At 38.8% G+C, this 12,542-nt stretch overlaps 1 protein-coding gene across 1 annotated transcript in view; it reads right to left on the reverse strand.

Moving 5' to 3' along the window:
• The window catches only part of LOC118804043 (integrin alpha-X-like), a 31,882-nt gene that overhangs the window by 12,947 nt on the left and 6,393 nt on the right, over nucleotides 1-12,542 (reverse strand). Inside the window, exons 4-13 of the mRNA XM_036564649.1 lie at nucleotides 11,899-12,029; nucleotides 11,025-11,167; nucleotides 9,154-9,304; nucleotides 6,322-6,457; nucleotides 6,032-6,105; nucleotides 4,189-4,303; nucleotides 3,767-3,852; nucleotides 3,027-3,224; nucleotides 1,401-1,531; nucleotides 1,014-1,196 (exon numbers count right to left, since the gene is read on the reverse strand). Coding sequence (XP_036420542.1) covers nucleotides 1,014-1,196; nucleotides 1,401-1,531; nucleotides 3,027-3,224; nucleotides 3,767-3,852; nucleotides 4,189-4,303; nucleotides 6,032-6,105; nucleotides 6,322-6,457; nucleotides 9,154-9,304; nucleotides 11,025-11,167; nucleotides 11,899-12,029 — 1,348 coding nt within the window. The remainder of the gene's footprint in view (nucleotides 1-1,013; nucleotides 1,197-1,400; nucleotides 1,532-3,026; nucleotides 3,225-3,766; nucleotides 3,853-4,188; nucleotides 4,304-6,031; nucleotides 6,106-6,321; nucleotides 6,458-9,153; nucleotides 9,305-11,024; nucleotides 11,168-11,898; nucleotides 12,030-12,542) is intronic.

The raw sequence follows: 12,542 nt of genomic DNA on the forward strand, positions 1-12,542 counted from the left end.
GATCATGACACAGAGATTAGATTTGCAGTGTTATGTAGATGGTGTGGTTAGATCAGGAGTTCCAACCCTGATCCTGGAGTTAAAGCAGAGTTTAGCTAAAACTCTGCTCTGACAAATCCAGGTCTACAGAAACATTTTAGGTGCTAAATTAGGATGAGGTTTTAAAAGGGATGGTAGACCTTCTGGATCAGGGTTGGGACTTTCTGAGTTAGATGATGGAGTCACATACTGGCATGTAGACAGTGTGGTTGAAGCAGGAATGATACAAAATGCACCCAAAAATCAGGGATATAGTTTTGTTCAGAATGAGTTTACAAATAGTTGAGAGATTTTTGCAGATTCATTTTCCCCATTTTCGTCAGTGCATTTGGTGGCTATCTTGGGTTACAAAGTCCTTGTCTTATCCATTCTATGCGTAGAAGCAGAGCTAGCAATATAGCATGTGTTTACAACAGAAAACCGCAGAGGGAAACATCCAGAGCTGAAGTGTATGTGAGATGGACAAGGTCCCATAAAAAAAAAATAAATACATTTTTGGATGGTCAGTGTTCAAAAAGGTTAAAAATGCTGTCCTACTGAACGCTGTCCCCCTGAACCAGCCTATGCTGACTGTTTATTATTTCAGCTGTTGGGTTGTTTATCAATTAGTGTGACTTTACGCAGAATCTATAACTTAATCATGGTGCAAGTTTTATTGTTGGTAAAATTACTTCTGCTTTGGCCAGTAGCAGGTGTACAGTAAGACAGGTTGCTTAGCAACCTTCATTATTACATAGGTTTTTACATGAATGTGCACCACTAATATTGGTCTTAGTTGCTCTTTTGCTTGATGCTATGGGTGAAAAGTCCTCTCTGAAAACAGCCAACTCAGTCAGTTGGCTCGAACAGTCTCAGCTACAGCCTTAGCAGTTAAGTCTTAGTTAAGACCTGTTGGTGCAGACGGCCCCTGGTGAGCATTATTTTTTTTCTTTCCACACTATTGTCTATCAAAAGCCCAAGTGTGCTTTTGGCACTGTATAGCTGCGCTCCAGGTTAGCATACCTGTGCTTTGGGTTTTCTCTGCCACACTGAAGCAGGCAATGAGGATAACAGCCTCTATTGTGTTATCGGTTTGGACTAAGCAGTCAAAGTTGTCAAGGCTGATTTCAGAGGGGGAGAAACTGAGTTGTGCAGAAACAGACAGAACTGGTCGAGCCCTGAAAGAACCAGACACATCACAGTTATCACTAACTGGGCTATAAAAACACTTCACATTGATTTGTCACAAAATGTATGACCCCATCAAGGAAAATAGTTTTTGGGTCAGAACTTTATTTAATTGTGTTAAGGTTGGTTGGTTGGATCACTTGGTGGTTACATTATAGTTAAAGTTGTTTATTTTGTTGTGTAATTGTTCTTACTTTAACAGCATCACAGTCCCTCGTGCTCCCACGACAATATCTGTAAGTCTGTCTGCTTCCATGTCCATGACACCATCAATCGCCACACCAAACTGCTGCAGCTGCTCAGAAATTGTCTGAGCCAGGATTCGCTACATAAACAGTTTTATATCATCTACTGACACATACAGAGCTGATGCCAGCTAGTATCGTCCTAATGGCTATGATAGAGATGACCTGGATCACTCCAGAGAATTAACACCAGCTGCCTTTTATTCTCTCAATCTCCTTTTTGAATCAGCAGGAGTGGTGGCACGGATCTGCTTCTATCTTGGCCAAGAAAAAGTGCTTCACAATTCTCCCCCCTCATTCTACTATCATCATTCAGACCCTCAACAATTGTTCTTTGACCTACACCAGCACTGAACACTATATATTATTCTGTATGTTCTGGATTCTCCTCTGAGGTAACTGCTGCAAAGTTGTCTTTCTACAAAAGAAAAACTGGAAGCATTTGACTTATACAAACTGACTCACGCAAAAGCCATTTTCTCCTCCCTCCTCCCTTAACTGTGAGGATTTTGTCAACATCTTTGGGGAAAAGCCAATATATTACATGACGTTATGGAGCTGTATGATGGGGAATAAGTCATGAGTGTTGAGAGTCTGGAGCATTGGGATGGGGCCCAGCATATAGGTAGTGGTATTATTAGAGGTCAATATCTCAGTCCTGGTCCTGCAGCACCACCGCACCACACCTTTTAGAGTTCCCTTGCTTCCAGCCCACCTGATGTAATGAAAGGACTACATACCAAGCCCTCCATGAGTTGAAGTGGGTGTCTAAATGGAGAACAGTACAGGGAATGTAGAATAATGCCACTCCAAGACCAGGATTGGGAACAGCTGTTATAATAATCCCAATGCTCCTTCTCTATGACCCATTCCACATTATCACAAACATCATAAACAGCTCCATAACATTCATGTCACATGCTGATTTGTCTTCAAGGAAACCAAAGTTGTACCCATTCTGAAAAAGTCCACACTACATACTTCCTTTAGCAGGTACCAACCTATATCTCTCTAAAAGCTTTGAATGTGCTGTCTATATTTAGTTATTTCTTTGTCAGCCAGAAGCAGCCCCAGGAACAGTCTGGCTTAAAACTGGTACACTCTTCAGAAACTACCCTCATCAAATTTTTATCAAGAAGCTTCACTAATAGACTTGACAAAAGGTCACAGGTCCTGAATCTTCTTGACCTTTCTGCAGCTTTAAATCACAATATCCGTTAATTTATTTGCACAAACTTAAGATTATTGGCTTTTCTTTTTCTTCTATAGGTGTATTATTTATTAGGTATATGAAAATTTATTGATTCTTAAATGCTTCATGTTTTTTTCCTTAAAGATTCTATATCGATGCACAGAACACGACAATTAAATTTTAGACTTTAATCTTATTATATGGTAAAACATAGAGGTATAGGCTTATATATATATATAAGATATAAGTGATATAAGTGCCCTTACATTTAATGCAATCAAGTTAACACTACTTGTGAAGATGGACAAATACAGGAAGAAAGTACCTTGATGTACAGTGGGGAAGGTTTGTTGTGCCATGTGTGTTGGGGTTTTGGGATGTACCTGGCTGTACTGTGGACGTATACCATGGATGCGGTTCCCAAGGTAGATGTAAACAGCTCCTCTGCCACCGTCCTCCAGTGGTGCTCCAACAGCTACATCCTGCAGCTTATCTCCATTCAGATCTGCTACAGATGTTACAGTTGCTGCAAACCGGCCCTGAACACAGTCAGCCACCTCCAGTTCCTTCTCCAGTATCATCTATGGACAGAAAAAAGGGCCACATATAATTGGAACTGTTACCAACTACCATTGTCTTAGATTATTGGTAAGATTTAGCTGTAGTTCTGTGTACATTAGACTACATGACTCTTGCATGAGCTCATCAACACAACTGACATAAATCTGTACTTCTAGGTTACTCCTTGTTTATCTCATTGTCTAGCATAAAGGCTGCTCTTGACAACTGCCTCAGAAAATGCCTGTTTGTCATCAAGACCTACACTACTAGCACTGTGGAGCTACATAGATGGGAAACAACAACACAGGGACCTCTGGGCCACAAGCACTGAGTGTAGTAGATTCTTCAGGGATGCCCATGTTGGTGAATGGGCAGCTTACAGGAGTATAACCCAGTATTGCACACCAGCATAACAGCCTGCATAAAACCAGTGTCAAAGGTCCCACAAAGACATGACTTCAGTGGCACCTTGAGAAGGACATTGTTTAAGGTACCTAATACTCTGGTGCTAAAGCTGAAGTGGGAGGTACCCTGAGATATTGTTATCCTTTAACAGTCTGACATCATGGTGAAGGCAATGGAGGTGGTGTGAAACAGATAGTAGAAAAAGAGAGACTTCACCTTTCTGTCCAACTGCTGTGGAGTAACCTAAACAGACCAGCAATGTTAGCAAGTATTATTAACCACATATCTCTACATAAAATGTTACAACAATTGCAAAGCACCTAATATTATAAAAAAAAAAACAACAAAATCACAGAAGTGGTAGGGAATGGTCTACCACAGTGGTTCCCAAACTAGTCCTAAACCCTCCTTCCACATTTTTGCTCCAACCCAACCTGCAAAAAATAAGGTTGAAGGAAAAATGTGGACTGTTTTGGGGGCCTGAGGATTGGGTTCAGAACCAGTTCTACCACACAAAGAAAATACATACACTACACAGCTAATCAAAGGCAAATACATAATGTACAATGTATAATGTACCCATGTAGGAGTTGTTGTTCAGCTTTGGGTCTTTGATTTCTATCTCTGTGGATCCAACTTCATAAAGCATTCCACGCCATTCATTCGATCCAACCGCTCCCAACACCAGAACATCCTGCAGTCCAGAACAAAACAGAGGTGTATCTAGCATGGAAAATAGTAGCAGCAGACACTAACACTACATTTAAAAGTTTTTGTTTTGTTTTTTGTTTTTAAATTGGATATAAGTACATGCTGCATTGTACTGATATTTTACATAAATGCAGATACACATTGCTAGTGTGATGTATGATTTTTTTTATTGATTACTGCAGAAAAATTATGTTAAAGCAATTTTGGAGTAAATCAAGTTATTAAAATATTTTGCTGAAGAATGATGGATGATGAAGTTGGCACATGCACAGACATACGGGGAGGCTGGGACATTCAGAAGAAACCAAACTTGGTGTTAGTAGTAATGCAGTCTAACATAGCTTTACTGTCTGAGCAGGGATGTGAACCCTAATTTCCAGCATACAAGGCTTTCATATTACCATTTTAAATGGTCTGTAATTACAATGAACCTTGAAGTTTATTTGAGAGTTTTTTCAGAATAAATTCAATTCAGTTCAATTCAATTCAACTTTATTGTCATTATACTGAAACAGGGTTGTACAGTACAACGAAACACTTTTAGGCTAGATCTCCAGTGCAATTACAGACAACATAGTGCAGGACAGGACATAGTGCAGGGACATAGAACAATAAATACAGAAAATAAATACAAGTATATACACTGCAGTAGGTGTGCTGGTACTTTAATACTGTTAATATAACAGTAGGTGCAATAGGGTATGTAGAGGGCAGGGAGCAACAAACTATGGGTTAAAGTGCATGGTGCATACAGTCTCTGAGCTGATGGCGATCTGAGGGATAGTAGGGGGAGGACAGAGGTCAGTCCGTTAATCAGGTTGAGGTTGGTGTGAAGTAGTGTGAACAGAGGTCAGTCTGTATGAGTTCAGGTTGAGGGTAGTGTAGCTGGTGACACCAGTTTAACAGCACGGGGGAAAAAGCTGTTTCTGAGTCTGGTGGTTCTGGCTCTGATGTTCCTGTACCTCCTTCCAGATGGCAGAGGCTGGAACAGCGGATGGCTGGGGTGTGTGGGGTCGGAGGAGATGCAGAGGGCCTTCCTCAGACATCTCTTGCTGTAAAGGTCCTGCATGGCTGATAATTACACATTTTTGCCTCTCCACATTGTTCAAAATAACCATATTATATGACACTTTCTTAAAGAGATTATTAGTGCTTTATTGGTGAGATATCCGATGCTCTGGTGATGCAGGCATCCATGAGAGGTCGGAATTACAGACAGAAAACATGCTGTAATTTTTTTTTTGTCATTTTACAGATTTTAATGTTTGTTATCATACACTTAAGGCTCATACTGAGTGGTCCAAATTGGATACAAGTACATGCTTCATTAAGGGCCTCCATGCTTAAGAAAACAACCAAAACATTCTTTCTCTCAGGATATTACAGAATATTTACCAACATGGCAATTTACACAATACTGATATAACCCAGGGTCATTTCCACAGTTCTGTGGTAGGTAGAAGATACTCTAAAGACACCAGGAGCACACAATTAATTAAGTTTGACATGATTAGGGAACTAAAACAATAGAGATATTATGGGATTAGTTACATTACTTTAAATGGATCCTGTCTTAATAGTACCTGAAACTACTGAACACCAGAAAGAGTTTTTGACATTATGCTATAAGAAACAGATTCTACTATAATAGATCAGTGGATTTAGTGATAGTTATTTTGAGGCTCTGAGGTTGGAATATGTTTGGTTATACTTTATCATAGACAGCGCTGAATCCACTTTGAGACAACTCCTTTGTCCGTTCCCTGTGTCCACCGCTCTGATTTCCTGAACAAGGAAATGCAGGATTTATTAGGACACTTCAGCTGTTTTTACAAAACATTTTGAAGCACATTAAAAGCAGAAAAACAAAAAAGACAAAAACATATCTTAGACACAGTCATACCAAAGATATGTCAGATAAGCAAAATAATTCTAACTCATATTCACACTACAGCGCTTCTTCATGTGAACTATAAACACTACTTATGCTTTTCCTGATACCTTCAATGTTGTAGATCTTATTTTGCAGCTTATCCAAAAGTCCTCCCAGTCCACTGTAGTCTTCAATCTGGAATGTGTTATTTTCTTTGGGCTCTGAAGAAAAATGTCTGAGCTTTCGTACGTCTACATTCCCCACCTGTCAAAGACAAAACCATTTACTGCACTGTGATGGTGGGTAGATGGATGAGTGTCTATTCCTTTCTTTAGTTCTTTAATTAAGTCAGTCAGTCTTGAGTAAATGAGTCACAAACATGGATGTAATGCTGAACTTCCTTTTTTTCTTTTTTTTAGTTATTGTATTTCATTTTGATAGTTTTACTTAATTCATGAGTTAATTTGCTTTTTGTTTACTTTTTAACATTTTTTAGTAAATGAATGCTGTGAGAATTGCAGCTCCAACTCTACAAACCGATAACACAGTACAACAGGAAAAGCTGTAATAGTCACAGTTCACCACTGCTGTCTCGTCTCCAGACCTGAATTTACGTTTCTGCTTTAAAACATTACATCCATTAAAAGGTACAAATGTGCACCCTTCGTCTTGGAAAGAGAGTGTAGTGTACATTGCAAACTAAGGTACATAATCAAAACTATTATTGTACTTTTAAAGGTACATCTACATTGTTTTTACCATGGTTGACAAAAACATACCTGTTCAATACCCTTTTTAGCAAATATTTCCCAAATTTAGTCATGTCCAATTCCCACCCACAAGCTAGGCCTTCCTTTATCACACAATGCTACCAAGCTGGGAGGGTTGAAGGCTAACAAGAGTTTCCTTCATGACATGTGAAGCTCCACTGCATCTTTTCAAACTACCATTAACACAATATCATTGGACTTTGGGCCACAAAACTGGAGCCTTAGAAGATAGATAAGGTAGTCAGACTTTAATAGACCCTCTTTGTCACTCTTTCAGAAACATGCTGGAGAACATGCTGTCTTCCATTAGCACCAATTGTATTAGAACCAATCAGAGGAGTTAGAATTTTTACTAATTTACATTAGGGCTTAAACATGAGAGTGATGAAAGGAAAACTACTTTTATCACCACTATAGTGATAAAACAGAGGTTCTGCTTCTTGGTGCAAAAGCGGCTAGAAACAAACTGTCTAATTTAAAACTTAAACTTAATAGTTTCCCAGCTGCATCAGGTTCATCTGTAAAAAACCTTGGTGTCATTATAGACCCTGATCTGTCCTTCGACGCACATTTAACTAATATTACTAGAACAGCCTTCCTGCATCGCTCAGGGGCTCAAATAAAGGGGGAGAGAGAGAGAGAGAAAGAGAGAGATTGATTTTAGAGAGAGAGAGATTGATTAACAGAACAGGTCCGTTTATGGAGAGATATTAGTGAGTTAATAGTGCAACAACTGATATTAGCAGAATGCTCGTGCAAAGTTTTATAGGTTTTGAGTCTAGTTTTAAATGTAGAGAGTGTGTCTGAGTCCTGAACAGAGGTCGGGAGATGATTCCACAATTTTGGGGCTACGTAGGAAAATGCTAGATCATCTGCTGTGGTTTTTCTAATTCTAGGAACCGTCAGCAGGACGTTATTTTGTGAGCAGAGCGTTTGTGTGGGTTCATACGACTGAATCAATTCACTAAGATACTGCGAGGCCATTTATTGATTTATACATTAAGAGAAGGATCTTATACTGTACACCAAATTTAACAGGTAGCCAGTGTAACGACCACAGTCATCTGCCTCTCACTATGTGGAACTGGTGGATTCGTGTGTCTGTCTACATTCTGTGTGAAACTGACCAATGGACACTCAGGAAATCACTAAGCACTGACCATCACGCCGGACACCCTTCATTCTTCATTCAGTCCACATCGGAGACTCATGTGAAACGGCGTGCAGAGAGTTTACAGCTGCTGAAGCTGCTGCAGCGGGTTTGGAAAGTAGTGATGAAGATAACGGAGCATTTAGATATGAAACATATGAGGATCATGTTATATGAAGAGCCTTTAGAGGAGAGAAGATATTAACACATCCAGAGAAAGACTTCAGACCTCAAAGGGTTAAACTCTGTAAAGGTCCTATGGGAGGAGAATCAGGGGAGGAGATATCAGTCAATCTCTGGGAGATGATTCTGACATGTATACGCAAGTCTTCTGTCTGACCAAGGCACTCTTATGTTCAGTGTAAACTTGTACATCACATCTATTTTACTAAAGACAGACTATCTAAAACATGTGGTGGTATGTCTCCAGTATGACAGATGCCATTTGTCTCGAGCCAGTTTCATACATATGTCTCTAAAAAGATCTGAGCTTTTGTAACACTTCTAGCTCAATGTTTGATCCTGATGAATTTGGAAATCAGTTACCCCTCTTACCCACACATGCTGGATTAAGGACATCATCAGTTTTCTGCGTTTGGAAAAAAATTGTTTATCCAACATATTTTATTAGTGTCTGGGGACCATTTTTTCAAATGGTAAAAAGATCAATTTTCCACATGCTCTGATATGAGTTTGTCTGAGTTGGGAAATGTTGCAAAATGCTTTCTGGGGAACTGGTGGGGTGATGTGACATTGTTCACTTTGTTGTGTTTTTTGTGTCTGTTTTTTTTTATTTTATTCATTTTTTTTTGTTGTTTTTTTGTAATTTTTCAATTTGTAATGCTCTTTTTTATATAGACACATTTATTTATTTACATATTTATTCTTTGTTCATTATTATATCTGATGTTTAACTGTATGTCTTTGTTAAACCCAATAAACAAATCTTGGGAGAAAATGGAAAAAAGTACAAAAAATGTGTTTCAGTACATGACAGTAAATTAGAAGGCATTGTGTGATTGTTTCTTTAATGGACTCACCCCAATAACAAAGCGAGTGATATGTTGGTCTTCACACCTCTTTATAACATCTTTAGTGTTAAAATCAGTAGGAGTTCTATCTGTAATAATGACCAGGGCTTTTGTAGCATCAGGATCCGCACCAGAGAACACATTATTAAAGAGGTTTACTCTGGAAAACAAACAGTGCTGTTTTAATAAAAATCAATTTACATAAAAATACAGTTACATTCTCACTTCAGGATCCAGTTATTGTGACACATTAGTCTAAATGAAACACAGGTGTGAGTTGTTAAACACTGATCTTTCTAAATCAAACTGGAGGGATTTTCATTTGTGCTCTTACTGTTACATTCAGCCATCATCTTGTTCATAGCATGGCTCTTTTCAGGTATGACAGAAAACTCCACCCTAATTCTGACTGGTATAAAAAAATTATATTCATTTAACAGTAACAGTTACAGCCCCCTCTGACCAAATTACATATTTTGTTGATTTCTGAAGTGAAGAGAAGTAAACACAGCCTCTGCATCAAACTATTAAAAAATATAATGTTCATACAAAAGTTAATACACAGTTACTTTATATTTGATTGACAAAAAATAGAACAAAATAAAACAGTAATTGTGATGTGCGGTTGTTAATTAAATTAAACCTAATTAACTCATTTACTTGTTAGGACTGGTTTTACAGGTCATTAGGAATTGTCACCTGATGAGAATTCCAGAGCATCATTCACTCTCTGACTCTTTAAACCTTCTGCTAACATTCAACAGCCATGAGCTCTTCTAAGCAGCTGGCTGGGAATCTGAAAATGAAGCTAACTGATGCCTGCAAAGCAGTAGAAGGTTGTAAAAACACATCAAAGAGTGTTCAGCTCACAATTTCCACTGCTGGAAATGTCATTCAGAAATGGCAGTGAAGGGCAGATTGGAACTATTTGCAAGCTGGACAGAAAGGCAAAGCAAAGGATCTGCAGGATCTTTTGCAGGAAGGACCACTCTACTCAACAAAACAAACATGATCTGCATGAAAGAGTCATCAGAAGGAAACCCTATCTGTGACCTCATCACATAAGTCAATGTCAGAAGTCTGCAAATCAACATTCAGATCAGCCAGAGGCATTTTGGAAAAGTGTGCTGTGGACTGATGAAGTAACAATAAAACCATATGGCCACAGTTCCCACAGTTATGTTAAGACAAAAAGGAGCATTTGATGAAAGGAACACCGTGTTTACTGTTCAGCATGAATGGATGTGGTATGTTTTGGGGTTGTGAGGCAGCCAGTGGTTTAGGAAACACTGCACAGGTAGATGGAAGAATTTGCTGAATATCAGCAAATTGTGGAAGTAAATGTTAAGCAGTCAGTCAAGAAACTGGAGCTGAAAAGAGGCTGACTTCTACAACAGGACAATGATCCAAAAACACACCTCAAAATCCACTTTCAGCCATCTACTTCAAGACATGCAAGCTGAAGCTTTTGGAATGGCCCTCACAGCCCCCTGACCTGAACATCACTGACAATCTGTGGGTATTCTATGTATGCAAGACAGCCCAAGAATACTGCAGGACTAGAAGCGTTCTGTGAAGAAGACTGAGAATGATCTCTTAAACTCCAGGACACTGATGGCTGTGGCATCACTGGGGACTGAGTTCAGTAGGACCAATGTTTAGACTGACTCTCCACTTATGATCTGAAATCTAGTGCTGAACTAATACAGCACCAATAATGAAGCGAGTGATATGTTGAATTTCACACCTCTTTATACAGCACAAATCTCTGTAATTAACACTTTTTTAGAAGCACCGGCATTAAGAAGATGAATCATCAAAACAGAAGATTGATCTCAGCCTACTTTCTCTCCTTTAGCGGAAACTCACAGATTACTCACAGTACATAGTCAATAGCCTGGTGGGTGTTTGTGAGATCCTTCATATGCTCCTCTTCATCAAGCTTTTTCTTAGCTGTGCCATTTTTGTAATCATTAAAGTCAAAAACGATCCGGGGAACTCCAGAAAACTGGACAGCAGCAAACTAAACACAGACAGAAAAAGACATTAAATGCATTGACTGCATTGACCACAATTACTGCACTGAGTGTATTAACCTCACTGAGTGTATTGACTTCACTGAGTGTATTAACTTCACTGAGTATATTAACCTCACTGAGCGTATTAACCTCACTGAGCGTATTAACCTCACTGAGTGTATTAACTTCACTGAGTGTATTAACCTCACTGAGTGTATTAACTTCACTGAGTATATTAACCTCACTGAGTGTATTAACCTCACTGAGTGTATTGACTTCACTGAGTGTATTAACTTCACTGAGTATATTAACCTCACTGAGCGTATTAACCTCACTGAGCGTATTAACCTCACTGAGTGTATTAACTTCACTGAGCGTATTAACCTCACTGAGCGTATTAACCTCACTGAGTGTATTAACCTCACTGAGTGTATTAACTTCACTGAGTGTATTAACTTCACTGAGTGTATTAACCTCACTGAGTGTATTAACTTCACTGAGTATATTAACCTCACTGAGTGTATTAACTTCACTGAGTGTATTAACCTCACTGAGCGTATTAACTTCACTGAGTGTATTAACCTCACTGAGTGTATTGACTTTGAGTGCACTAAATGACTTTTTGATTTTTTGTGTGGAAGCGTATATCAACATTTCTACCAGCAGGTTACTGATGAAAAGAAGTCACGGTGATAATCAAGCAAAAATTGAAAATGATACTTCACACTGTGTTTACCTGAATGGTTGAGTCCTTAAGTTGAGTTATAATATTCCAGATGAACTCTTTATTCTTGTTAAAGTCACTGGTTTTCATGCTGGAAGAGCCGTCGAACAGGAAGACCAAGTTCACTACACCTTTTGTGCACTCTGCAGAAAAATTACACACAGGTGATTATTCCAGATTTTCTGGTCCTGCAGTACTTTGCAGTACTATATATATATATATATTGGTCTTTCAACATTTAGCCTTATAAAAATCAGTGATGATGAAGAATAGCCCATTGCACTTCACTCATCCCTGCATTGTCTGTTAATAACATTTTTTGCATTGCTTCATTACTTAGGCCTCACGTCGATCTATCCATAAGCGCATCTTGTAAATAACTGCCAAATTGACAGAACTTGGCCAACTTTAAAACAGCCACATATTGAGCAATATTTTCACCCTTATGCTGGTTGCATTTCTGGAAATGACAGTGCTCCACAATTGCAACACACTTTGGGGAAAAGTATGCTTTTAACATTTTCACAATTTGTGCATATATTTTCCCACCAGGCGTTTGGCCATTATACACTAAAATCGACTCACGCAGAACTCACATGCAAAAATACATGCAAGCCATGCATTTGCTTTTACAGAGTCCTAGTGGGTGGGCCAGT

Source organism: Colossoma macropomum, unplaced genomic scaffold (genome assembly GCF_904425465.1).
Source record: "Colossoma macropomum unplaced genomic scaffold, Colossoma_macropomum, whole genome shotgun sequence".
In the NCBI taxonomy this organism is placed as follows: Eukaryota; Metazoa; Chordata; class Actinopteri; order Characiformes; family Serrasalmidae; genus Colossoma; species Colossoma macropomum.